The sequence below is a fragment of the Ovis aries genome, chromosome 25 (assembly GCF_016772045.2).
Source record: "Ovis aries strain OAR_USU_Benz2616 breed Rambouillet chromosome 25, ARS-UI_Ramb_v3.0, whole genome shotgun sequence".
NCBI classification, from domain to species: Eukaryota; Metazoa; Chordata; class Mammalia; order Artiodactyla; family Bovidae; genus Ovis; species Ovis aries.
This window is the reverse complement of record NC_056078.1, coordinates 18,909,403-18,936,827: the sequence shown is the minus strand read 5'-3', so window position 1 is coordinate 18,936,827 and position 27,425 is coordinate 18,909,403. Positions and strand designations below refer to the sequence as shown.

The following is a 27,425-nucleotide window of genomic DNA, read 5'->3' as shown; positions in this document are numbered from 1 at the left end:
CCAACCTCTTATTTTACTGGAGGTTGACTAGAGATGCAATGACTCATTCGGGAATCATACTTGTTTAAATGCCAACTGACAGCAAACTATTTTTGAAACGTCACTTTGGAATTATACTCAAAATTAGTTTTAAAAAAAGACGCACTTCATCACATTTATGTAACATTTTTAACCCAAAACATTATTCCGGCTGTTTCTAAAATAATGTTTTTCTAGTATTGTATACAGTGGACACATTCAACTAGAATTGATCACTCACAAAACTATACTTACATATTCCTTCACGTTTTTCGTTTTCACAGCTTTGTATGAATAATATGCAGGATAAAGCATTCCAAACACCAACCTAAAAGCAAAAAGTGCAAGAAGATGAATCAAACATGACAATGGTTTCAATAGCTCATGAAAATTTCACCTGATAGAAAAGTAGACAGTACATGGAAAACACATGACGGTGTAAATGTATACAAAACCTTGGTGTATAAACTATAGCCACTCAGAAAAGCAAAGGGAAAAAAATATTTTTTGAAAACCAAAGGATAGTTTCAATATTTTACACAGGCTTATAGGAACAAAAGATTTATTTAAAAAAATGGCCATTTAAAATCTTTTATTCCACAAAAAATATTCTGTGGATCCCGAACATTTTGGAAAATGGAATTATTTGTGCAAAATTTGTGCAAAATTGCGGAAAGTAAAATAAAAATTGTCCTCAGCCTATGAGTCAGAAATTACCACAGGCAACACTTTACTGTATGCAAATCCCATTTTTTATCCATGGGATGCAAACCTAAAACAGACATAATGTTTCCACACACACACAATTTGTGATAATGGAAAAAGTGGTCTTTCACTCTGATTTCTAATTATGACAGTGCTGTGAAACAATACTTGATATATTTATTATAATATATATTAAAATAACTCAAAGCACTTTATGACAATTACTAACAGGATTTAATTCTAACAGATAGCATTAAATTATTTCACTAGATCCAAGGAGTGTGTGCGTGCGTGCGTGTGTGTGTGTATAGACACAGAAATGACATGACGCAGTACACACTGGCATTTTCACGTAATATATCATGGAATTTTTCTCTTCAAATATTAGTCGACAGTATTGATATCTTCACTACATTCCATATTGATATTTGCATGGTTTATTTAAACAGTCCCGTATTTATAGGCTTTTGGTTAATTTCCAGATTTCTGCTATCGTGCTGTCCTTAGCCACTCAGTCATGTCTGACTCTTTGCGACTCCATAGACTGTAGCCTGCCAGGCTCCTCTGTCCACAGGGATTCTCCAGGCAAGGCTACTGGAGTGGGTTGCCAGCCCTCCTCCAGGGAATCTTCCCAACCTAGGGATCGAACCAGTGTCTCCTGTGTCTCCTGCACTGGCAGGCAAGTTCATTACCCCTAGTGCCATCTGCGAAGCCTTTCTTAAGGCACAGGAGGAGTTATTTCCTCAGGGCAAGAATTCTAAAAAGGAATTTTCTTCAAACTTTCCTCTGTAGTCTAAATAATATTGTGACCACACTGTCAAAAATTGTATTTTTCTGTGGTCATAGTTTCATAGCCAAAATTTAGACCAGCTAGTGCTCAAATCGGCCCTGATAACAATGGCAGATTGGTCCCAGCAGGGATTGTCCCTCTGGGGAATTAGGGGTCTTAGTTTGATCAGCCCCAGGATGTTGATTATAGGAGAAAGTCTTGGACATAAGGGAACTTCAGTCCACTTTCCTATCCTATGTTAATAAAGAGCTCATATTTTTAGGCCATTTTTCTTATCCTTGGATCACAGGTATAGATAGGTTGACCAGTCATTAAAAAACTTTTTTCCAAGAAGTTCCCAGGTGGGGTGTGGAAACTTGGAGGAAGTGCTTCCCGTATTAGCTTGAGCAGCTTGTACCAGATGTCTTCACACTATTGCACATAATACAAAAAACATTTCTGTGCACACAGATACTCACTTCTTGGTTGTGATGTTGCTGCTTCAAAGAGTATAGACATTTTTGCCTATTACCAAATATGCCCTGCAGAGAAGGAGTTCTACTTCACATTCCTATACATTGCCAATCGTGTGTATCATGATTTTTTAAAAAAGTCTGCCAGCTAAATAAGAGATACATAATCATCTCATATGTTTTAATAGTTAAAGTATGAGTTTTTTCCCAAGTGTTCACTGGTTTCTGATACATGAAGTGTATGATATTCTGTTGTCTACTTTCCTTTTTGGTTTATTTTAAAAAAGAGTTTTAGAATAGTTTTATTTTTACAGAGAAGTTGAAAAGATAGTATAGATAGTTCCCAATAGCCTACACTGAGTTAGTCCTATTAATACTACCTTGTATCAGAGTATGGTATATTTGTCATAATTAATAAATCACTTAAACTATATTATTAACTAAAGTCCAGGCTTCCCTGGTGGCTCAGATGGTAAAGAATCTGCCTGCAATGTGGGAGACCTGGGTTTGATCCCTGGGTTGGGAAGATCCCCTGGAGAAGGGCATGGAAACCCATTCCAGTACTCTTGCCTGGAGAATTTCATGGACCGAGGAGCCTGTCCGTGGGTTATAGTCCATTGCGTTGCAGAGTCAGACATGACTGAGTGACTTTCACAAAGTCCATACTTTATTCAGATTTCTTACAGTTTTTACCTAGCATCCTTTTTCTGTCCCAGGATCCCATTAAAGATAGCATATTTATAGCTAGTTGTCTTCCCTCCTTAGGACTCTTGGCAGTAACAATTTCTCAGACTCCTTGGGAAATGATCTGGACAGTTTTGAGGAATACAGATCAACTACACTGTTGGAATACCAGACCACCTGACCTGCCTCTTAAGAAATCTGTATGCAGGTCAGGAAGCAACAGCTAGAACTGGACATGGAACAACACACTGGTTCCAAATAGGAAAAGGAGTACATCAAGGCTGTATATTGTCACCCTGCTTATTTAACTTATATGCAGAGTACATCATGCAAAATGCTGGACTAGATGAAGCACAAGCTGGAATCAAGATTGCCAGGAAAAATATCAATAACCTCAGATATGCAGATGACTCCAGCCTTATGGCAGAAAGTAAAGAAGAACTAAAGAGCCTCTTGATGAAAGTAAAAGAGGAGAGTGAAAAAGTTGGCTTAAAGCTCAACATTCAGAAAACTAAGATCATGGCATCCAGTCCCATCACTTCATGGCAAATAGATTGGGGAAACAGTGGCAGACTTTATTTTTTGGGGCTCCAAAATCACTGCAGATGGTGATTGCAGTCATGAAATTAAAAAAGACACTTACTTCTTGGAAGGAAAGTTATGACCAACCTAGACAGCATATTAAAAAGCAGAGATATTACTTTGCCAACAAAGTAGTCAAGGCTATGGTTTTTCCAGTAGTCATGTATGAATGTGAGAGCTGGACTATAAAGAAAGCTGAGCTCCAAAAATTGATGCTTTTGAACTGCGATGTTGGAAAAGACTCTGGAGAGTCCCCTGGACTGCAGGGAAATCCAACCAGTCCATCCTAAAGGAAATCAGTCCTGAATATTCATTGGAAAGACTGATGTTGGAGCTGAAATGCCAATACTTTGATGTATTCTGATGGAAGAGCAGACTCATTTGAAAAGACCCTGATGCTGGGAAAGATTGAAGGCAGGAGGAGAAGGGGACGACACAGGATGTGATGGTTGGATGGCATCACCAACTCAATGGACATGAGTTTGAGTGAACTCCGGGAGTTGGTGATGGACAGAGAGGCCTGGCGTGCTGCAGTCCATGGGGTCGCAAAGAGTTGGACATGACTGAGCGGCTGAACTGAACACTGTAGGAAACTGCTCGACAGGCATTTGCTGATGTTTTTCTCATGATTAGATACGGTATGGTTTTGGTGAGGAAAATCACAGAAGCACAGTTCTATCACATCATATTATATCAAGGGCACATACTAGTAGCGTGACTTATCACTGTTTCGGCAGCCCTGAACACCAGGCTGAAGCAGTGTCTGTTCGATTTGCCATTGTAGGTTCCTCCCCGCCCTGAGCTGCTTTCCATGCTGTAGTCTTGGGAAGGAAGTCACAACGCACAGGCCATGCTTGAGTGAGGAGCTGATCTCTACCTCCTTGAGGGTGGAGTAGCTATATAAATTATTTGGAATTCTTCTGCATGGGAGATTTGTCTATTATTCCCCAGCCATTTATTCAATAATTTATTTACATCAATATGTACTTGTATGTTTATTTTACACTTTTTAGGTTTTAATCTACTTGTTACTCAAAAGCTTTGAACGTTGGGAGATCTTTCAGTTAGTTCCTGTGTCCCTTTGATACACCTCTATAATTGGGAGGGACTTTTTTTTTTAAGCAATTACTAATTACTTTCTGGCACTATAAAATGGACCTGGCTCATACCATGTAATAATTCCTGTTGCATTCCTAGAATCAGCCACTTCTCCATGGAGCCTTGGTTTCCTTTATTGGACAGTGGTATTTAAGACTGTCTGGTATTTAAGATCTGAGTGCTAAGTGTGCTCATTGTTACTGGAGTGTAGGTGATTCAAGGCCCTTGTGTGTTTTGTATGTTAGCCAATATCTTTCTAGGTTATTATCTTTTGATTTTGTTTATGAAGTTTGCTCAAATACATAATGTATTATGTTTGCCAGGGCTGCCATAACAAAATACCACAGGCTGGATGGTTAAAACAACAGCTGTTTATCGTCTCATAGTTCTGATGGCTGGAAGTCCAAGGTCAAGGTGTGGGCTAGTTTAGTTTTTTCCTGAGGTCTTTCTCTTGGATTGCAGGTGGTCACATTCTCACTGTGTCCTCATATCATACCTTGGTCTGTGTGTGTGTCCTAATCCCTTCTTCTTGTAAGAATACCAGTCATATTGGATTACGGCCCACTCTGAATACCTCATTTTAGCTTACTTGCCTCTTTAGAGATCTTATCTCCAAATACAGTCACATTCTGAGATTACTGGACGTTAAGACTTCAACATACAAGTTTTGGGAGAGGGACACCATTCAGCCCATAACACATACTAATTTAAGGACTTTCAAATAAGTGTTTCCATTTAAATATGCATTCTTAGACTGAGAGCAAGTGACTATATCTTTATATGAGAGATATAGAGAAAGACAGATTTTTAGTGCATTTATAGTTTATCTGAGGGAGGGGGGATGGGCTATAAATCCCTGGTGAGTCATCCTTCAGAAAGCTGAACCATGCGTTCCGGGCTCATGTCACCAGGTCTGAGGAATAACAAGTATTCTCCTGCTCGGGATTTTATCCTCACCAACTGAAAGCATCGTTAATACTCTCAGTTATCTAATACTACTACCCTGTGAATGCTACCTCACTAGAAGCCAATTCCCAGACTCTGGCTATGAGACTTTTAGCTGTGCCACAGAGCCTAGGGCATTTCAGTTTAACACGGGCACCTTACAAGGCACAGAGGCTTTCCACCTTAGTGGTTTCTAAGCAATCAGTTGACTTAGCACCTGAGGTGTAAACGAGAACACAGCTCTCAGGTCTGCTATGGGTTCATCCTCACTGCCAACCTAAGGTATAATCCCACCGTCAACCACCGAAGATAAAGGTTTACATACTCAAGTTAATCATTTCAGTCTACTTTGTATTTCCTTTCACAACCGGGACACAATCAACATATTTTCTTCCATATTCTCATACAACCTAGTACTAGTAGCTGGGTTTAAATTCAACATGAACTTCTCCATCACTGTCAGTGTATGAATCTTTTACTTCTTCTTCCCCGGCTATATCACGCATTCAATCTGTCACTCAGGTTTCTCCTCGGGGCGCACCCATGCCTCCATCCTCTTTTATTTATATACCGGTGGCCGGTGATACATCTGGACTTGTGCCATCTCATCTGACTTACTCAATGGTTTTCCCGACACAGCTTCTGGCTCCACGGTCAGATCAGTCTTCCTAACACAGCAGGTGTGTTAGGAAGACTGATCACACCTTGCTTACAGACTTTAGTAGCTGGCCTCTTCACCTGCTTGCCAACCGGCCCATGTGGGGACTCATCAGAACGTAATTTGGAAAACCACTGCCTTATATGAATCATCTGTTCCAACATGGTTTCCTTAATATGCCTCTTGTATTTCTACTTCAGTCCTGGAGTGTGCGCTTCCTGCCTGCGATGTCTCCTTCCCTCCTTATCCTCCCCTCCCTCCTCTCCTTTCTTTCTTCTATTTTTTTTTCCTGGCTTAATTAACTTTTTCCCCATCAGGATTCTACCCTCTTCCAGAGACTTCTAAATTACTTTCATTGTAAATTTTAGAATTTGTTAGCATTACTCGTTTTTCCTTTAGCATACTCTATTTTAGATTGTTTGTATTAATGTATACATAACTGACTTCGAAAATAATTTTCTTATATATAGTAAGATTTGGTGCTAGTTGGTGCTATGCATACAGGTGTTTTGCCTTTATTTTTTAACCTCTGTATTGAACAGAACCAGTCAAATGAACAAATATTATGTCCCTAACACCTAAATGTTGTAAAGAGTAGAAACCAATAATGTATTTCATTTGGAACACGGAAAAGATTAAATGTCTTAGTGAATAGTGGGACAATTTTTAAAGACCACCACTGTTCATATTATAATTTATTGCTCCAATGAGAATATACTGGATAATTTATTACTAACATTGTAATATTTTCTCAGTTATTTTTTGGGTTCATTTCCTTTAATATTGGGCTCTACTGTAGATGTTTGCAACCTGGGAGGTCAGGCATAAAGCCAAAGCATGAGCACATAGTGTACAAAAGCAAATAAAGTTTATTTTAGAAGGCCACCTACAAGATAAACTTACAGTTTAGAAAGGGAGTATTTACTACAAATAAAGTTGACCTATAAATATGAATATCATTTCAGTTACAGAGGCAGGAAGAAATAGTTGCTTATTTCCTCTTAATCTTATTTTTGCCTAAAGAGGCGAGAACTTTGCCAAAATACTCATAATACCCTTTCCTCCCGTTAAGGTAAAGTTGCCTATATGAACACTGACTATGCTGAAAAACACTGCTTAAAAAAGGAAATAAAATTTATGGGAATGCAGTAGTGAGGATGGTTCTTGTATCATTTTTCATATATGAAAAATACTTGAAATAGCTATCTTCTGGACAGATGTTAAGACACAATCCAACTTCCACCAAAATTGTCTGAAAATTACATGTTCAAAGGGCAATCTAAGAAGCAATGAATAAGGGTGCGCTCAATACTAGAATTAATGTCATCAAAGCATAAAAGTTAAGCATCAATTCATATAAAAACTGGTTAAATACTTTTCTGATTAAGATTCTAAAAACAAAGTTATTGTAGAATTTTTGGAAGATATACAAAAGCACTAAAAAGACAATAAAAATCACCAAGAAATTCCATGACTGAATAAGCCATCTTCTTTTATAAATGTATTTGTTACAATTTTTACAAAACTTTTCACAAGCCTGATATATCAAAGTCTTTCAAACTTTAAAAAATGCATCAATAATATTTTAATAAAAAACTGATCAATTTAACATTTAAACAAATTACAAAAGCACTAATTCCAAGGATTTAAACTTCCTTTTTTATTACTCTTGTCATTCTTTGAAAAACACTGAAAGGGCTTCCTTGGTGGCTCAGTGGTAAAGAATCCGCCTGCCAATGCAGCAGACACGGGTTTGATCCCTGAATCCAGGAAGATTCCACATGCCGCAGAGCAACTAAGCCCGTGTGCCACAACTACTAAGCCTGTGCTCTAGAGCCCAGGAACCACGTGTCAGAACTGCTGAAGCCTGCATGTCCTAGAGTCCAGGCTCGGCACCAAGAGAAGCCGTTACAATGAGAAGCCCAGGCACTGCAATGAAGGGTAGCCTCTGCATGCTGCAACTAGAGAAGAGACCTAGCAACAAAGAACCAGCACAGCCAAAAATAAATAATTAAAAAAATGAAAAATAAAGCCACACACAAATAGAATAGTGTTAATAAAACAAATCCCTCTATCAGCTAGTTTTTTTAAAATTAAAGTATAGTAGATTTACAACGTTGTAATTGCTGTAGTAAATCAACTATACTTCAATTAAAAAAAATTGTCACCCTGCTTATTTAACTTATATGCGGAGTACATCATGAGTAACGCTAGGCTGGAAGAAGCACAAGCTGGAATCAAGACTGCCGGGAGAAATATCAATAACCTCAGATATGCAGAGGACACCACCCTTTTGGCAGAAAGTGAAGAGGAACTAAAAGCCTCTTGATGAAAGTCAAAGAGGAGAGTGAAAAAGTTGGCTTAAAGCTCAACATTCAGAAAACTAAGATCATGGCATCCAGTCACATCACTTCATGGGAAACAGATAGAGAAACAGTGGAAACAGAGCCAGACTTTATTTTGGGGGGCTCCAAAATCACTGCAGATGGTGACTGCAGCCATGAAATTAAAAGACGCTTACTCCTTGGAAGAAAAGTTATGACCAACCTAGATAGCATATTCAAAAGCAGAGATATTACTTTGCCAACAAAGGTCCGTCTAGTCAAGGATATGGTTTTTCCAGTGGTCATGTATGGATGTGAGAGTTGGACTGTGAAGAAAGCTGAGCGCTGAAGAATTGATGCTTTTGAACTGTGGTGTTGGAGAAGACTCTTGAGAGTCCCTTGGACTGCAAGGAGATCCAACCAGTCCATTCTGAAGGAGATCAGCCCTGGGATTTCTTTTGGAAGGAATGATGCTAAAGCTGAAACTCCAGTACTTTGGCCACCTCATGCGAAGAGTTGACTCATTGGACAAGACTCTGATGCTGGGAGGGATTGGGGGCAGGAGAATGGGTCGACAGAGGATGAGATGGCTGGATGGCATCACTGACTCGATGGACGTGAGCCTGAGTGAACTCTGGGAGTTGGTGATGGACAGGGAGGCCTGGAGTGCTGCAATTCATGGGGTTGCAAAGAGTCGGACACGACCGAGTGACTGAACTGAACTGAATTGCTGTAGTATAGCAAAATGACTCAGTTATACAGATACATGTATTCTTTTTCATACTCCTTTTCATTATGGTTTATCCAAGGATACTGAATACAGTTTACTGTGCTATAAGGTAGGCTCTTGTTTGTCCATTCTATATATAATAGTTGGCATCTGCGAACCTATAACTCACAATCCATCCTTCCTCCACCCCTACCTCCTGGCAGCCACAGGTTTCTTCTCTCTGAGTCTGTTTCTGTTTCCTGGATGGGTTCATCTGTGTCATGTTTTAAATTCCATACATAAGCGATACCATATAGTATTTGTCTTTCTCTTTCTGACTTACTTCACTTAGTATGATAATCTCCAGTTGTACCCATGTTGTTGCAAATGATGCTATTTTGTTCTTTGTTATGGTTGAGTAGTATTCCCTTGTATATACGCACTACATCTTTATCCATTCATCTGTTGATGGACATGTAGGTTGTTTCCATGTCTTGGCTATTGTGAATACTGTTGCTATGAACATAGGGGTGCATGCATCTTTTTGAATTATAGTTCTGTCTGGGTATATGCTCAGGAGTGGGATTGCTGGATCATATGATAATTCTATTTTTAGCTTTCTGAGGAAGCTCCATACTGTTTTACATCATGGCTGCACCAACTTACATTGCCACCAACAGTGAAGGAGGATAACTGCCTTATCTCCACACCCTTTCCAGCACTTATTTGTAGACTTTTTAATGATGGCCATTCTGACAGGTGTGTAATTTTGATTTTCATTTCTCTAATAATTAGTGGTGTTGAGCATCTTCTCATGTGCCTATTGGCCATATGTATGTCTTTGGAGGAATGTTTAGTTAGGTCTTCTGCCCATTTTTTTGATTGGGTTGTTTTTCCGTTGTTGTTGAGTTACATGAGCTGTTTTTATATTTTGGAGATTAAGCCCTTGTCTGTTGCACTGTTTGCAAATATTTTCTCTGTCTGTAGGTTGTCTTTTCATTTTGTTTATGGTTTCCATTGCTGTGCAAAAGTTTGTAAGCTTGATTAGGTCCCACTTGTTTATTTTTGTTTTTATTTCTAGTGCCTTGGGAGACCTAAGTAAACATTGGTATGATTTATGTCAGAGAATATATCACGTAGTTTTAAAAATTAACAGTGATCCAGTCTTAACATTTTGACATTATCTTTTCAAGTTTCTCTACAATCTTACAATATTATCTTAACATTTTAAAGACCAATATTAAAAAAAAGTTCTAATTATGTTATAAAATATCATAATTTAAACATAATCAATTGATATCTTAGAGCACATAAATTTTTATCCTTAAAAGTCTTTCTATAATGACTACTAATAGCAATTATTTATCAACATTTTATATTAGGCAGGATATTAAACACTTTTGAGATATCATTTCAACTTAGTTCTCATACTAACACCTAGAGATAGGTGATATTTTCATACCTATTTTATAAATGCAAAAACTGAGCCTTACAGAAGTTTTAAAAAAATCCAGTGTCAAATATCTTGTAAGTTTATTGGCTACATTCGAAGTCAGGCATTCTCACTGCAAAATCCACACTTAAAACTGTTTATTTCCTAATGACATATCATAGAAGTGGAATAGCTAAGTCAAAGGGGCTGAGATTTTGAAGATCTTTGATATATATTGCCAAATTGCTCTTTGGAAAAGTAACATAATTTATATTCTTTTAAGGAATGTATAAAATACCCATTTAAGGACTACGTAATAACACAAAAGTCAAACAAGTAAAATACAGTAGGAGATTCGGTAGGCATTTTTTCCAGTGGATGAATCGTGTTTTTAAGATAATATATTGATTAGAACAATCACATGGTACATAAATTGATACTTAGAGGAAAACATCCCCAAATATTATAGTTAATGATGCTAACATTTAATTTCAGAACTATCTTAATTTTCCCTGAATTGTGTTTGTATTACAAGTTACTGCTCTAATAATAGAATTGCAACTGTAGTTTGTTAAAAGTAAGCATAACAAATAGCTTATTGCTAGTAATAAACCATATAACACCAATACGTAATATGACCATACTCATTGGCACCCGGGGTTGCTCAGTTGGCAAATTCTCCTTATTCCACTGCTTTCAGAATCATGCTCCCAAAAAAACAAAAAATGTTAATTATAGTGTTCTGTCACATTAAAGGAGAAACTCAATGAGAAGAGAGATTAACTAAAATGGAATAGCTAATATTAAAGAAACAAAACATAGGATCGAAAATCAGAATGATGAAAGACAGATGTACCAGGCTCGTTATGGCGAGTCAGTCATAATTCACAAGATACCATGTACAGTCTTAAAGAGCAATGCAAAATAAAACATTCCAGGCCCTCATCACAGAGTATAAACAAACCCCATCTGCCCGTAATTCACTTTACACTGAAGACTGAGACCAGTGAAATGAACATAAAATAGCCTGGCCTAAGGATAGTAAACGTGCGGAGGTCTCCCAGCTGTTCATTCCTGTGACCAAGAGAGAAACTGCTACTCATTCACTGCACTCTTTTCTGCCGACCCTGGTCTCGGAAACTTGTCAACACAGCACCAACATGAGTTCACAACAAAGGACAGATGCTAAGTGGATTTAACTTGCCCTTCCTTTTTGCTTTTGGCCATCCTTGTTTTAAACCTTTATTTCTCTAGGTGGTGTCATCCTAAATTTGGATCAAGCTCAACTACCAGGTTATGTTCTTAAACATCACACGTCTCTTCTTTGAGGGAAAGTCACTTTAATGGAATTATTATTACTTTTTAATAATACATTCTTGTTTCTTCTTGAGGTACAGTATAAGAAACTGCCATATGAAACCCATGACTATAAATAACAGGGGAACAGTATTAAGAGCACTGTGTATTATATTGGTATTCCTGTATATTAAATCTCATATGTGAGATTTACCTTGGAATTCAGTACTTAGCTTTCTTTGAAAAAATGATGCCCTACCTTCTATCTGATAAGAATTATATTGCTCCTTTTTTCCCTACCGACTAGTTGCCAGGAAGCCGATAACGCAAAATTTGTTGTTCAATCATGATGAGCCTTAGGACTGGCATATTTATACAGTACTTGTAGTCACAGGTTTTTATTTTCTATTTTGATTGCTATTTTTTCCTAGTCTTAATTAATTTTTCTTTATTTTCTAACATATACATTTGGCAAATGATTTCTCAGATAATTTGAAAAAACACAACAGAGCATAAACAAATAGTCAAAATGTACTGGTCACGACGACTAAGCACAGAATTCAGCTCTATGGTACCAGAGAACCAAAAAGGCATTGTTTAGTTTGGGTAGCTGAGTTTGGGAACCATAGGTGGTTCCCCAACTTAGCCACATGTTAAAATATTTTGGAGGGCTTCTTTTTAAATACTGTTTTTGTTGTTGTTTAAAATGTATAGGTAATCTAAAAAATAAAGTAGAAAATGTAAAGTAAAAAATCTCCCATTTTGAAACACTATTTCACCAAAGAAGGATGCAAACAATTTCCAGAATAGCTTATGGTCAACTAATTTGAATATAGAAAACACATGAATAGTCAAAATGGTAAATACTCAAACTCCTCATTTCCTAATTATCTTATTCAATTTTGCTATGCTCTTGAAGTTATTTATGGCTATTCTATGTGTGCAGTGGAAATACTAAGTACTGTGGATGTCTCGTCCCAGCTCCACGCTTGGTGACATCACACTGGTAGTGTGAAACAGGCTATTATTGTTGGGAGTATTTACATCATGGAAATTGGTAAATGATATGAATCAGTCCCTTTGCTCCCGTTGTTAAGCATTCCCAGCACTCCACTGCCTATATGTCTTTTAGCCAAGTGAAACTATAGTGTGCTTTTATCAGGAGGACAATGAAATACTATATGTAGAAAGAATTCACAGAATTTAGTGAAAACAAAAGGCAGGCTATTCTGGCAACCAAGTTTATATTTATAAAAGGCTTCATGCAAGATAAAGAGGGCAAATGTATTTTGCCCTTTCTGTTTGAAGATTAGGTCTCTAACATTAACACAGACTCTGAGTTTTTAGAATAAAATCAGAATCTTAAACAAGAGGGAATTTTAGAAACAATCTATTTTATAACAGTAGTTTTCTGAATTTTTTCAAAGTAGTATTTTTCCCCTCAGAGGAAATCTTTCTTGGGATCATCAAAAAATAAGAGATGAATGCAAATAAATGAGGCAAATGTGTTAAGTTGTCCTAGAGAATTCAATTTAGTTTCACTGATTGTAAAATCCTCGGAGGAATCCTAAACCCTTTAACTATTTGAAAAGCTCTCTATAAATGGTTTGTTGCTGCTGCTGCTGCTGTCGCTTCAGTCGTGTCCCACTCCGTGCAACCCCATAGACAGCAGCCCACCAGGCTCCCCTGTCCCTGGGGTTCTCCAGGCAAGAACACTTAAGAAGCTCCCAAATCTGTCCAGATACAAGGAACAACTGGGAATGAGAATCTTTGGAAGTGGGGCCAAAGAATCTGAATTTCTGAATTCTGCGTCTTCAAGAAACTAAGGTGTGACGACATTAGGTTACTTTAGTTTTGGATTAAAGCTGATTATGATTAAGCAATATGCAGTTCATATGCTAAGGTCAAAGTGTATTTTTAAAAGTAATGTGAAAATGACTATAGGCTATCTTGACTTTTGCCAAACTCCGTCCTTACTTAAACACTAAAATAAATGTTAAGAGATTATAAGGAGAAAGTTATATAAAGTGGTAAAAATTAGTAAATCCTTGAAAATAACAAACTTGTGCCTGTTTATGGCCAAATGATTACAGTTGGTACAGGGTCCAGTGATAACCCATGTATCTGTGTATATCTTGCTAAATGAGTCATTATGCTACTGTTTAAACTTCTGCCATCAAGTAGCAGAAGTTCATGCATGATTACCACAAAATAATACACAACTTTGTATTATACAAATTTTAAGAAAAGATCTGTTGCTAAGAATTCTCTAGTAGAGAATTCCCACTTAGTAAAACACGTGGTCTTAAAGAAAGTATGAAAATTACAATCAGGAATAAAAAGCCCATGAGAAAAGCCCCAACCCTGAATACTTTAACCAGTGATACAAGTTTAAAACTGCCAAGGAGAAAAAAAAACACAGTAAAAAAAAAATTCCTTTGTAAGACTTTATACATGTTTTAATTATAGTCATCAAGAGCTATGAAGCTTGGAATTTTCATGTCGTCAGAGCTAAACTTCTAACTTTACTTCAGAGCTCTAATTTCTACTCTAAAAGGAAACCTAAAGATAACACTAAAGGGAAGAAATCAATCCACAGCAAATCAGACTAGCATTTCATCATCCTCTTCTCTCCCCTGGCCATCACCTCACCCTCCAACTACCAGGCCTACTGTGTGGTAGACCCAGACTAAAGAAAAATATTCAAAAATAATGCTGAACTCAAAACAGAATATCCTAGAGAATCACCAGCTTTTGAGGCCCTCAAGGAACTAGGCTTCCTGTGGACAGTGCTGTACAGAATGCCATAATAACTAAAAGAAGACAACGTTTCCTAAAATCGACAGCATTCCCCAGTTTACCAGGCCTAATTTTTCCATTCTAATTGTCACTACAAATAAGAAACTCATACATAGGATAGGTATTATTGTTCTATCTCTATAGATAAGGCTCAGAAACCAATGATATTATGAATAAAGTACCCACCAAGTATCGAAGCCAAAGCAAAATATAGAACTTCCAATTTTAAAACCTGTGTTCTTTGCTCTATACCAAAAAACTCTGTAATTCATACAGTGTGTAACCCCTAGCATATATCTTCAACATCAGTAGTTGAATGAAAATCACTGTTCACAAGTTATCTAAGTAATTGTGAATTGTGACTTACTAACGTATTACTGTCACATATAAAAAGATATCTGAGACCCATTTTCTAACATTTTTATTAAAGTGTAGTTGATTTATAGTGTGCCAGTTTCTGCTGTACAGCAAAGTGATTCAGTTTTTTATATCCATACATACATGTATATAATTCTTTTTCATATTATTTTCCATTATGGTTTATTGTAAGATAGTGAATATAGTTAGTTCCCTGTTCTATATAGTAGGCCCTTATTTATATGTTATATTTTATAAACACTAGTTTGTATTTGCTAATCCCAAATTCCTAATTTACTCCTCCTCCCTTTTCCCTTCGGTACCCATTGGTCTGCGTGCCGGTTTCTGGCTTGTAAATGAGTTCACCCGTGTCATATTCTAGATTGCACATGTGAGTGATACACTATTTGTCTTTAACTGTCTGACTTACTTCACTCAGTACGGTAATCTGTTGGTTCATCCATGTTGGTGCAAGTGGTATAACTTCATTCTTTTTTATGGCTGAGTAGTATTTCATTGTATATGTGTATCACATCTTCTTTATCCATTCACCTGTCAATGGACACTTAGGTTGCTTCCATGACTTGGCTAATGTGAATACTGCTGTCAGGAACAAAGGGGTGCATGTATCCTTTTGGATTATAGTTTTTTCTGGATACACGCCCAGGAGTGAGATTGCCAGATCATACAGTAATTCTATTTCTAGCTTTCTAAGGAAACTTCACACTATTCTCCACAAATAGTAACTATATGAATTTACATTCCAACCAACCGTGTAGGAGGGTTCCCTTTTCTCCACACCCTCTCGCCAGCATTTGTTATTTGCAGATATTTTAATGATGGCCATTCTGACCAGAATGAGGGAATACCTCAGGGTAGTTTTGATTTGCATTTCTCTAATAATTAGCGACACTGAGCATCTTTTCATGTTCCTGTTGGGCATCTGTATGTCTTCTTTGGAGAAATGAGACCCATTTTTTGACTGTGTACAAAGTCTACAAAAGGAATATTGACATGTTTAATCAACATTCACATGCTCTACATTCCTATCAAAATTGTTAAGTGGTCATACTTGATGGAGTTAAGAATTACTCACATCATCTGACCAACCCCTGACTCTTGAATAACTCTCAACTCAGAGAAACTATTTCTTTATTTAGCCCCTTAAACACAGGATCTGTTAAAACCCAAACTCGGCATTAGCCCCATCAACATTAAAGATAAGGAGAGTTTGGCTGTAATCTAAAGTTTAAAAAAGGCTTCTGGTGAAGAAAAATTGCACATAAACCACTTCTGGATATGTTGAGAAAACTTCCTCTCTTGAAGTACACGCCTCTACACAAATAAAAAGGAGATGAGTAAGAAAAGCCATAAACATGGGTTCTATCCTGACCTCCAAGTGAACTTCCCTGAACTGAACTCAGATTTAAAACTGCTGCCAAGTCCTCCCACTGTGCATTCATATCTGCTGTGCAATCCATACTGTAGTCATCTACAGTGCCCTCACAAACAAGCATAGCAACTCTCTCCTGGGCTCCAACCAGTCTAAACTGAACTGAATTATTTTCCTTTCAAATAATCTGTTAATTTCTCTCCATTACACAAAAACATATCGCACTGACGGCATACTTTGTGACAGGCACTGTATATTCCAGAAATAAGGATACCACCATGAAGTCCCCATTGCTTTTTAATTAAAACTAAACGTGTGATGATTTGGAAATCAAAACAGTCTATTTTCATATTTCTTAAACCACTTCCTTCATTTCACTTGTTCACATCTAATAGGCCTGTTATTTCCAGTTCAATAATTTCTTTTTCTCATGCCACTCCTTAGAGCTAGAACAATCTTTCTATTTATGTTGAGAACTCTCCCTCTTTTCATAGGCATCCTGCGTGTTACTCTTTGTTTAATGAGGTTTAGAGAAGGTTTGGTCTCCTTATTTTGTTAAACAAATAATCAATAACAGAACTCATAAAAATCGAACCACCAGAACGTAAAAATTAAACATTGTGAAAGCATCTAAAGATAGTCTCTATGTTCTCTCGGAGGTGGTCAGCTGATGAGAGGATGTCTAAATACTTTCTTTGTACAAGCAAATCAGAGAGGAGGGAACTTTATACTATCCTGGGCAACTCATCAACAGAAAAAAGAAAGCAAACATGTGCCAGAATAACTATACCACCGCCTCATTTAATCCTGACATCACTCATAGCAGGAAACCAGCCTGACAGTTTGGCACCAACAAGCTCTCTGGCTCTCAGGAAATGTCACTGTTTCAGGACAGCACTTTTGGATGATCCTACTCCCACTCTTGAGAAATGGTACAGAATCCACCAATTCTGACTTTACAGCTTTTTGCTCCCTAAAAAAAAAAAAAAATACAAAAGTGATTAAACAAAGGACAGCTGATATGTCCACTGAAAAGAAAGGGTTGTTAAAATTCCTTGTCATGAGAGAACTGTTTTATGTTAAGGAGACAGAGAAAAAAAAAGCCAGTTAAATGCAATGTGTAATCCCTGATTGAAATCTGTTGTTATTTTTGTTCTGGTTGTTCTTTGTAAAACAATAATGCAGCTACATAAGGTATTATTAGAACAACTTGGGCAATTTGAATACAGACTGTACTTTAGCTGTTAATATCTTATCATTGTTATTTTCTTAGGTGATATTAATCATGTGGCTATACAAAAGAATGCACTTGTTTAGGAGACACAGTAATCAGCACTAAAATGTTATAATGTCTTCAATTTACTTTTTTAAAATATAAATTTAATTTTACTATAGATTTACAAAAAAATTATAATGATAGAACAGACAGTTCTCATGTACCATACATGTATAATATCATATATGAAATAAGTCGCCAGTCCAGGTTCAATGCATGATACTGGATGCTTGGGGCTGGTATCTGGGATGACCCAGAGGGATGATACGGGGAGGGGGGGGGGCGGTTCAGGATGGGGAACACATGTAAGTAATTAACCTCCAATTAAAATAAATATATTTATATTTATAGTATGGTACATTTGCACAGTTAATGAACTATTAACAATACACTATATTTAATTAAAGTTCATATTTTACTCAGATTTGCTTAGTTTCTGAAATCCTACGGACAGAGGAGCCTGATGGGCAACAGTCCATGGGATCACAAAGAGTCAGACATGACTTAGCAACTAAACAACAAATTTTAGGATACCATCTGGAATCTCACTCCATTTGTGACATGACATTTAATCACCATGTCACCCCAAGCAACCCAAAAAGTTTCCCAAACCTTATTTTTTATGATTTGATAGTTCTGAAGATTACTGGTCAAGTAATTTTTATAATGTCCCTCAACTGGTACCAGGGTAGGGGTTTGGGGAGGAATACCACAAAGATAATGTGTCGTTTTCCTGACATATCAAGGGTACATATGATCAACCCTTATCACTGATGACAACCTGGATCATGTGGCTGTAGAAGAAATTATCAGGTAAGGTTACTAAATACTCCCTGCCAAAACACTGCCCCACTTCCCATACCATACCTTTTGGAAGGAAATGACTATATACAGCCTATATACTTAAGGAATGAAGTTATGCTCCACCTCTATGAGGGCAGAGTATTTACATAAATTATTTGTGATTCTTCGGCATGGGAAATTTTTCTATTCTCTTCCATTCATTGATTAAACCATCATTTCTATCAGTATGAACTTTGGGCTCTAACACAATAGTACTTTATTTTGCTGCTCAAATTGTTCTAGATTTGGTCACTGGGATCTCTTTTAGTTGACTTTTATGTCCCTTTGATACACCCCCCATCATTGTTTTTATCTTTTTTGAACACTTTGTTATTGTGTGATACTAAAAGATGGTCAAGGTTCATCTTGTATATTTCTTGTCCCATTCCTAGAATTAGCTGTTTCTCCAAGGAGTGCTCCAATTAGCTATTTCTCCAAGAATACATTTCTTTTACTAGAGAAATAGATCTGAAACCAAGATATAGGTGCTGGGTGTGCTGATTACAACTGGAGTATTGTTGGTTCTAGGCCTTTTTTGGGTCTATTTTATATCTTAACTAATACTGATTTTGTTGATGAATTTTGCTAATATGAATATGTTATACATTTGTGAACCTTTGTATTAAATGTCTGCATTTATATCAGATAAGCCTTTCTTATGCTGAGAGCAAGGAAATACTTGTATCTCTCTATATGTTTAGTTCATATGGAGTTTATTTTATTGGCGGCTGGGGGGGGGGGGTTGGGGGGGATGGGCTGTAAATTCCTGGTGACTTTCTTACCCTTCACAAAGCTGAACCATTGGTTTGGGACTCATGTCACCAGGTCAGAGGAATTACAAGTCTTCTGCTGGGGATTTTATCTTCACCACCAGGAAACCACATCGTTAACAGTCTCTGCCTTACCTAACAATACTATACCCTGAGAATGTTACTTCACCAGAAGCCAGTCCCCAGACTCTGGCTATGGGATTTTTAGCTGTGCCACAGAGCCTAGGGTTTTTCAGTTTAACACAGGCATTCTACAAGGCACAGAGGCTTTCCAGCTTAGTGGTTTCTAAGGAATCAGCTGACTTTAGGACCTGAAGTGTAAACAAGAACACAGCTCTCAGGTCTGCTATGGGTTCATCCTCACTGCCAACCTAAGGTATAATCCCACTGTCAGTCACAGCAGTTAAAGTTTACATACTCAAGTTAATCACTTCAATCCACTTTGTATTTCCCTCTAGAATGTGGACTCAACATATTTTCCATATTCCCATATAATCTAGTATCACTGGATTTAAATTCAATATGAGGTTCTTTTTTTAATGCTTTAAAAGTATCCGTTTTGGGACTTTTCTAGCGATCCAGCAGTTAAGACTGTGCTTCCCACTGCAAGGGGTGTGGGTTCAATCCCTGGTCAAGGAACTAAGATCGTGCATGCCAAATAAATGAATAAGTAAAATACTTAAAAATACCCATTTTATTCATAAATTATAATTATGATGAAGATCTTCTGTAAAACTGAAGACTCTACAAGACCTTTCATGATGAGTTGCCAATGAAGAAGTCCTGTTATGTTGCCAGCCTGGACTGGCTCACCTCTCTGCATCTGTCCATATGTGGCAGCAAGACAGTATTTCTTTTCCTTCCTTTTTAAAAAAAAAAAAACAAAACTTAATTCTTTCTCTTTATTTCTATTTTTAACTGATGAATAAATGATATTCAGTCCATGGGGTCATGAAGAGTCGGACATGACTTGGTGACTGAACAACAACATAAATGACATTTAACATAGTAATCTCAAATGCACAACATGACTTGATATTTGCATATACTGGAAAATGGTCACCACAATAAGTCTAGTTAACATCCGTCACCATACACAGTTACAAGAATTTTCTGTAAGAACATTTAAAACCTACTCTCTAAACAATTTTCAAATATGCAATACAGTGTTGTAAACTATATCACCATGCTATGCATTACATCCTAGGATTTACTTATAACTGTACGTTCTGTACCTTGCGACCCTCCTTACCTGTTACTATCAGTGTATGGATCTTTGACTCCTCCTTCCCCTCCTACAACATCTATCTAATTTGTAACCCAGTCATGCTGGTTTTTCCTTGGTGAGCATCCACACATTCATCCTCTGCTTTTATTTTCAAACCAGTGGCTGAAGATATATATGTTCATGTTCATGTCATCTCAACCTACCTACAGAATGGTTTCCCAACACAGCTGCTGGCTCCACTGTTAGATCAATCTTCCTAATTGTACTTCCTACACTCACTGTGGCTTCCCTGGTGGCTCAGACGGTAAAGCGTCTGCCTGCAGTGTGGGAGACCCGGGTTTGATTCCTGGGTCAGGAAGATCCCCTGGAGAAGGAAATGGCAATCCACTCCAGCACTGTTGCCTGGAAAATCCCATGGATGGAGGAGCCTAATAGGCTACAGTCCACGGGGTTGCAAAGAGTCAGACACGACTGAGCGACTTTACACTTACTGTACTGACTTAAAGACTTCAATAGCTGGCCTCCTTGCCCTCTTGTGAACCAGCCCATGTGGGAGCTCAAGAGAGCATAACTTGAAAACCACTGCCTTATATAAACCATGTGCTTCAACATGGTGTCCTCAATGTGCCTCTTGTATTTCTACTTGTCCTGGAGTGTGTGCTTCTTGCCTGTAATGCCCCCCTCCCTCATCTTTCCTCTTTGCTACGTGGATCATGCAGCTTTCTCACCTTGTTTATCTGTAGCTGCCATTCCAACAGTGAGAAAAGTTTGGTGTTCGACTCCAGTATATAGTGATTTCAGAACTGTTAACCCATACCTTCATGGGATACAGTTTAAATCAAGTACAGTGGTAAATGCAGTTCTTTTTTACTTTAGCCTTATAGCTCCCAGTAATTTCCAAAGTTACTTAAATCCTCACCCTTTTCCTTCACTCCCTTCAATAAAGTTGTTCAATGTATTTGTAACATAGTTCTGTCATATTCTGCATTCCATCCTGTATTCCTCAATCTCCAAAATGCTTTTAAAAATTTTGCATATATTAAGATTCACTCTTGGTGCTGTAAAGTTGTATGGGTTCTGACAGTGCAACTCACCAGGCTCCTCTGTCCATGAAATTCTCTAGGCAAGAATACTGGAGTGGGTAGCCATTCCCTTCTCCAGGGGATCTTCCCTACCCCAAGGAATGAACCTGAGTCTCCTGCATTACAGGCAGATTCTTTACCATATAAGCCACCAGGGAAGCCTAATGTCATAAATCCACCATTATAGGGTCATAAGGAATAGTTCTATTACCCTATGAAAACCCTTGTGATTTGCCTATTTAACACCCCCAAACCCTGGCAACCACCGCAGTTTAAAATCTCTATAACTTTGGGACCTTCCTGGTTGTCCAGTGGTTAAGACTCTGTGCTTCCACTGCTGTTACTATTGCATAATATATGTATATGTGTGTGTGTGCGCATGTAAGTATGTGTGTATGCATGTGTGTGTGTGTGTCTGTATAAATCAACCATTACAAACTGTTAACAACAGATGATTCTAGGTCAAGGGTATTATAGATAGATGTTTATTATATTCTTAAATTTTCTGTAGCATTAACATTATTCAATAAAAAACAGTGAAATACATTTACAAAAGAAGGTAAGAAAGAATGAAAGCCATATAACAGCATTTTCATTAAGTATTTTTTCCTCAAATGATTAAGTATGTATGTTTTTGCTTAAATACATCCCTTTGAAAACATGTAACTAGATTTGTTCTGTTATGCTACCTATAATCTGTCTTTAATTAGAACTGCTAGTCCATTAATGTTTATTGCAATTCTGATGCATTTAGGGTTTAAATCTTATTCTGTACTTTATATTTTTTCTACCTGTGCCTTTTCTTTTCTTCTTTGGAATGAATGTGGCCTAGTTCTTTATAGTTCTTTGGTTTCTAGTTTTATGCTATTATACAACTCATATTGGATGAATCCTTGGTAGCGTTTCCTGTCCCAACATGCCCCATGAGAACAGGAAAACCAAAACAAGGTCATCCGGTTTCAGGAAATGCCTGTGAGTGAAAGGTAGCTTTAGTGTTCCCTTCACCTTGCTGGGCTTTTGGCCTCTGAATAACATACTTCCGAGTCAGTTTGGTGGTATATTTTTAAAAAAACAGAAGGCATTTATTTTGATTTGTAGAGGAGATCACTATTAAACATCGTATTTCCCAGCCATTCCATATAACAATAGCATTTTCTTTACATAATACTGAATGGTTATAAAGTTTTAGATTATGTTGCCAACTGGTGTTTTATTTTCATTTTATTTATAAGAATATTCAGGGTCCTAATAGCTTTCATCAACAGTATATTTTGAAATGTTATTAAATATTTTATCTAGCATTTTTTCATGTTCTCAGTGAAGTGCCCATCACAGTTACATTTTTGTCCACCAGACCACTGAAAATGAAACTCTAAATTGCTCTTTAAATTTTCAGAGGCTTTGTTCTAAAATGGACAGTCAGAACAATCTATAAGAAGAAAGGAAATCAGTCTCTTAGGCATTTCTGGGGCCAGAGGACACAAGTTGAGATGTGGGAGTTGCCTATATGTGATGTGAATTATGTAAATCAGCCACCTAAACTACTGATTATACATGAGAGTTCCTAACATTATTTGATGCTTATGGTAAAAGAGCTTTTCTTAAAATTAGTCTTATATTCAGAAATAGATTTTTCCCCTTGAAATGTACAGCCATTCAAATTTTAGGCCAAATTTGAATGATGTCAATTTCTATTCAATCTTAAAAATTTAATAGTATAAAATAAAACATTAGGAAGCTTTAATTCTTCTTCCCAAAGATATATATAAAGAGGATGGAAATGTGGTTCAGCATTACATAATGTTGCCACCCACTCCAGAAACAGAAATGAGTGCCTAGCAACAGGAAAGGGTCATCTCAGGAGAGTGCTGATTGCTCATTGGAGCATTCTAAACACAGATGCTTTTCTATCCTTATCACTTCCAGTCCCTGCTAAACACATGCTGGTTACCTTGGATCCCAGTGCCATCTGATGAGGACCTTCCTCTTATGACAACCAATAACTGCCACACAGGGTAGCCTCTACCTTTAGGTTATATCTTAAAAAACAACTTTAAACATTAAAATATGCTTTTTGTGTGCATTTTCTTCCCCTGTAATCATGTTTCTTTCACGATAGGCTAGTGTCCTTGTCTGCATTTTTCTGACTGCCCCCTCTTATACCTGTAAGCTCTAGCAGGAAGGCTGAAGCATCTAATTCTTAAAAAAGAGGTTATGCATGAGTCTGCCTGACGTTACTCATGCTTATGGATACTTATGGTAGGAGAGCTTTCCTTAAAATAATAATAGCAATCTCACGTTCAGGAATTTGTCCGTATTTTTCTTACACATATAGCCAATCAAATTTTAGATTAAAGTTTGAACAGTCTCAATTCCTATTCAATCCTAAAGATCTACTGGTACAAAAGTAGTACAGATAAAGATCCAGGAAGCTCCAGTTCTTTTTACAAAGATACACAAAGGGGACAGAAATAGTGGTTCTGCATCACATCACGTTGCCACCTTCCAGAAAGAGAAGTCAGAGCATCTTTTCCTAGGCTTCTTGGCTGTTTGCACGGGTCTCCCTCCCTGTTTTTGGTGTAAAGTCTCTTGTCCAGTTTTCTTTGTACATCTGAATATGAACCAATGTTCACTTTCATATGTTATGAATGTTTTCCTCCCACTTTGCCTTTTTTTTAAACTGTCTTAATGATGTCTTTTGATTTAAAAAAAAGTATTTTAGTCTGTTTCAGTTTATCATTATTAGATATCTTTATGACTAACACTTTTTGTGCTCTGTTTAAGATTGAGTTTCCTTATTACAAAGTCACAAAGACATTTTTCTAAACTATGTTCTAGAAATCTTACTGTTTTACTTTTTCTGTTATCAGGTTGGAATTAATATTTTTGTGTCGGTCTGAGTTAGTGGTTATGTTTGTATAGATATATGGATATCCAGTTGGCATGGAAATACCACAGTATTGTGGATAACAACCTTTCCTCACTGCTCTGTAAGTACTACCTTTTGTCATAAAATAAGTACCCAAAATAGATGTATAGGACTTTTTTTAGACCCTAAGCTCTTTCACTGGCCTATGTGTCCATCCTTGCTCTAATTCCCCCTTGTCTTAATTGCTATACCTTTATAAACTTTATCTGTTCAACTCATCCTACTATTAATATCTGATTAAATGTGTCATTCCACTTGGTTCTTCTGTTCTTTGCTCTTCTATTTCAGGACGGTCCACCCTTTGCATTTTCACATACATTTTAGGAATAAGCTGTCAGCTTTCGTCTCTTCTCTAGATATACTCAATCCCTAGGTAGACTCATCCAGTTTCATCAGTTTGAATATACACACTCTGTCAAACAAACCTCTGCATTTAATAATCTTCAAAACAAACCCAGAATCTGATGATTATTACCAACCTGGTCCCAGGCACCACTTGTCCTTCACAGGTTTATTAAGAGCCTCCTAACTGGTCTCCAAGCTTCCATTTTTGCCCCGCTAGTAGATGCTCCATGATAGAGAGATCTTTTAAAATAAAATCTTGTTCCTCTGGTCAAAACTCATCTCATTCAAGAGTAAATTCTGGTTTTGTTGACAATGGTCTACATAACTGGCTGCACTGTTGCTCTGGCCCAGCCAAACTGGCCTCTGGGCGCTGGGCAGAGCCCTAGCCTGACCAGCCACACTGGCCTCCCGGCACTGGGCAGAGCCCCAGTCTGGAGCTTGCACCTGGTCAACTCCCTTCCTGGGAAGCTCTTCCACAGTTTCTGCGGGGCTAATACCTTCACCTCCTTCAAGTCCTTGCTCAAATGCCAACTTCTCACAGAGGCTGTCCGACTCTGTGCAACCCCATAGATGGCAGCCCACCAGGCTCCCCTGTCCCTGGGATTCTCCAGGCAAGAACACTGGAGTGGGTTGCCATTTCCTTCTCCAATGCATGAAAGTGAAAAGTGAAAGTGAAGTCACTCAGTCGTGTCCAACTTTTTGAGACCCCATGGACTGCATCCTACCAGGCTCCTCCGCCCATGGGGTTTTCCAGGCAAGAGTACTGGAGTGGGGTGCCATTGCCTTCTCCATTATGTACTCCGCAAAGAAGTTAAATAAGCAGGGTGACAATAGACAGCCTTGACATACTCCTTTTCCTATTTGTTCCATGTCCAGTTCTAACTGTTGCTTCCTGACCTGCATATACGTTTCCTAACAGGCAGGTCAGGTGGTCTGGTATTCCCATCTCTTTCAGAATTTTCCACTTTCATGGCCTTAAAAAACTGCAGTGGCCACTTAGGATTAGAAAATTATAGCAGCAGTAGCATTTTCTTTTGGTAGACTGAACGTCATCACTGAGTTAAACATTCATCAGCAATTTAAATTCTCCATTTGACACACAAAGTTATCTTTTAATCCCAGTTTATTAAATCATAAAGTCAAAAAAGCAGTAACAAGTCTTCCTTCAGTAGTGGAAGTCTTAATGTCAAAATACATGCAAAAATGGCCATATTTCCCAAAGTCACATTCATTTGGATTGGTGGTTGTTTTCCTCATGTTTGCTTCATCTCAGTTTTGTGGAGAGCATCTCCTCTCAACATATTTAAAATGTATTTGCTTCATTAAAATTTTCTTTTCATGGAATGTTTTTCTTATTGGTTGATCACCAAAGATTTACCTTTTATGTTTTTCTCTAGTGTTTTTTTTTCGATTCCAGAGCAACGTACTGAACTGTACTTTAAATACCACTGAGCTTTCCTCAGGGAAGAGGCACAAAAGAGGAGTTGGACAAATTCGAGTATTTTTTAAAAAACACACATACATATTAGCCACAGAAAAACAAGATTCACAAGATGAAACCCTTCCAAATATTGTTTGCTGGATATAGATAGCATCACAACAAATTGTGTGCCCGTATTTGTCACTCAGAGAAAACCACTTCTAGAAAACACACTCTCTTCTCCACCCAAATGTTTAAACTTGATTAAGTAAAATTGTTTCTTGAGAAATTTAATCCTTAACAATCAAGACAACCTTTTCAGTAAACTGAAAGTTAGCTACTTTTACTAGTATGAGTCACGATCACCTGAAAACTGACAAATAGCCTATTCTCCTCTTAACTTAGAACCAATTTTACTTTCTTACTGACCAAACTGAGTCAACTTAATCAAATCATCCTAGAGCTTGAGTCAGTTTAAGAGAAAAGGAGAAAAATAAAGTATGATTTGCATACAAGGAAAAAAGCTGTCGGTTAAATACTAAAGATGACACCTGCAAACTTTTTTATCCCACCACTACATTTAAGACTTTAGGTCCACTAGTACTGGAAAAAAAAATTTGCAATGCACCAAAAAGCTTCTAAGGAATGAAACAACTTAAAACATTGTTGCAAATAAAAGAAGCTTGCCCTATCATCTTAACTTTAGAAAGGTTAAGGAAAGCCTGTGTTCTTTTTTGTGTAGAACAAAATTGAGAGATAAAACTTTTTTGTTTTTAAAGTCACTAAGTTTTGGGGGTGGTTTGTTATGTAGCAATAGATAACTGGAAGCAGCAAGCAACTCCAGGCGGCCTTGGTGGCAGTGAGCACAGACTGGAAGTCAAGGGAGAATCATATCTGCCTGGTGCATGGCTGGGGGGCACTGGTGGGCATAAGATGACACAGAGGAAGGCAGCATCAGTTGGAGCAAGAGGATTGCAGGGCTGCAGTTGGTGGCTCTGACTATACGTGTAGCATCCTGTGCCCTTGAATGTGCCCAGAGGGATGGAAGTGAGGAGCTGAGGTCTTACCTAAAGGAGATGGGTTAGGGTTAGTAATCTGTTAGACTTGGGGATCAAACTGTTAAAGCGACCTTACTTTAGGTCCACGAGTTGGTGGACAGCATTATTTACAACAGCCAAGATACAGAATAAATGTTTACAAGCCATAACAAAAGATCAAATCTTGCCATATGTGACATCGATGGACCTTAAAGGCACTATGCTAAGTAACGACAAAGACAAACACCATATG

The 27,425-nt window shown here is 37.6% G+C and overlaps 1 protein-coding gene across 5 annotated transcripts in view; it reads right to left on the bottom strand.

Annotated features, from left to right (window-relative positions):
* The window catches only part of REEP3 (receptor accessory protein 3), a 100,201-nt gene that overhangs the window by 50,933 nt on the left and 21,843 nt on the right, over window positions 1-27,425 (bottom strand). For 2 of the 5 annotated variants that reach the window (XM_060406500.1, XM_060406503.1), the window contains exons 2-4: window positions 19,885-19,994; window positions 15,280-17,215; window positions 274-346 (exon numbers count right to left, since the gene is read on the bottom strand). Coding sequence is in view for 2 of the 5 variants with exons in the window: in XM_060406503.1 (XP_060262486.1) it covers window positions 274-333 (60 nt within the window). In the remaining 3 variants the exon portion in view is untranslated. The remainder of the gene's footprint in view (window positions 1-273; window positions 347-15,279; window positions 17,216-19,884; window positions 19,995-27,425) is intronic. The other 3 variants (XM_060406502.1, XM_060406501.1, XM_015104376.4) reach the window with 3 other exon arrangements.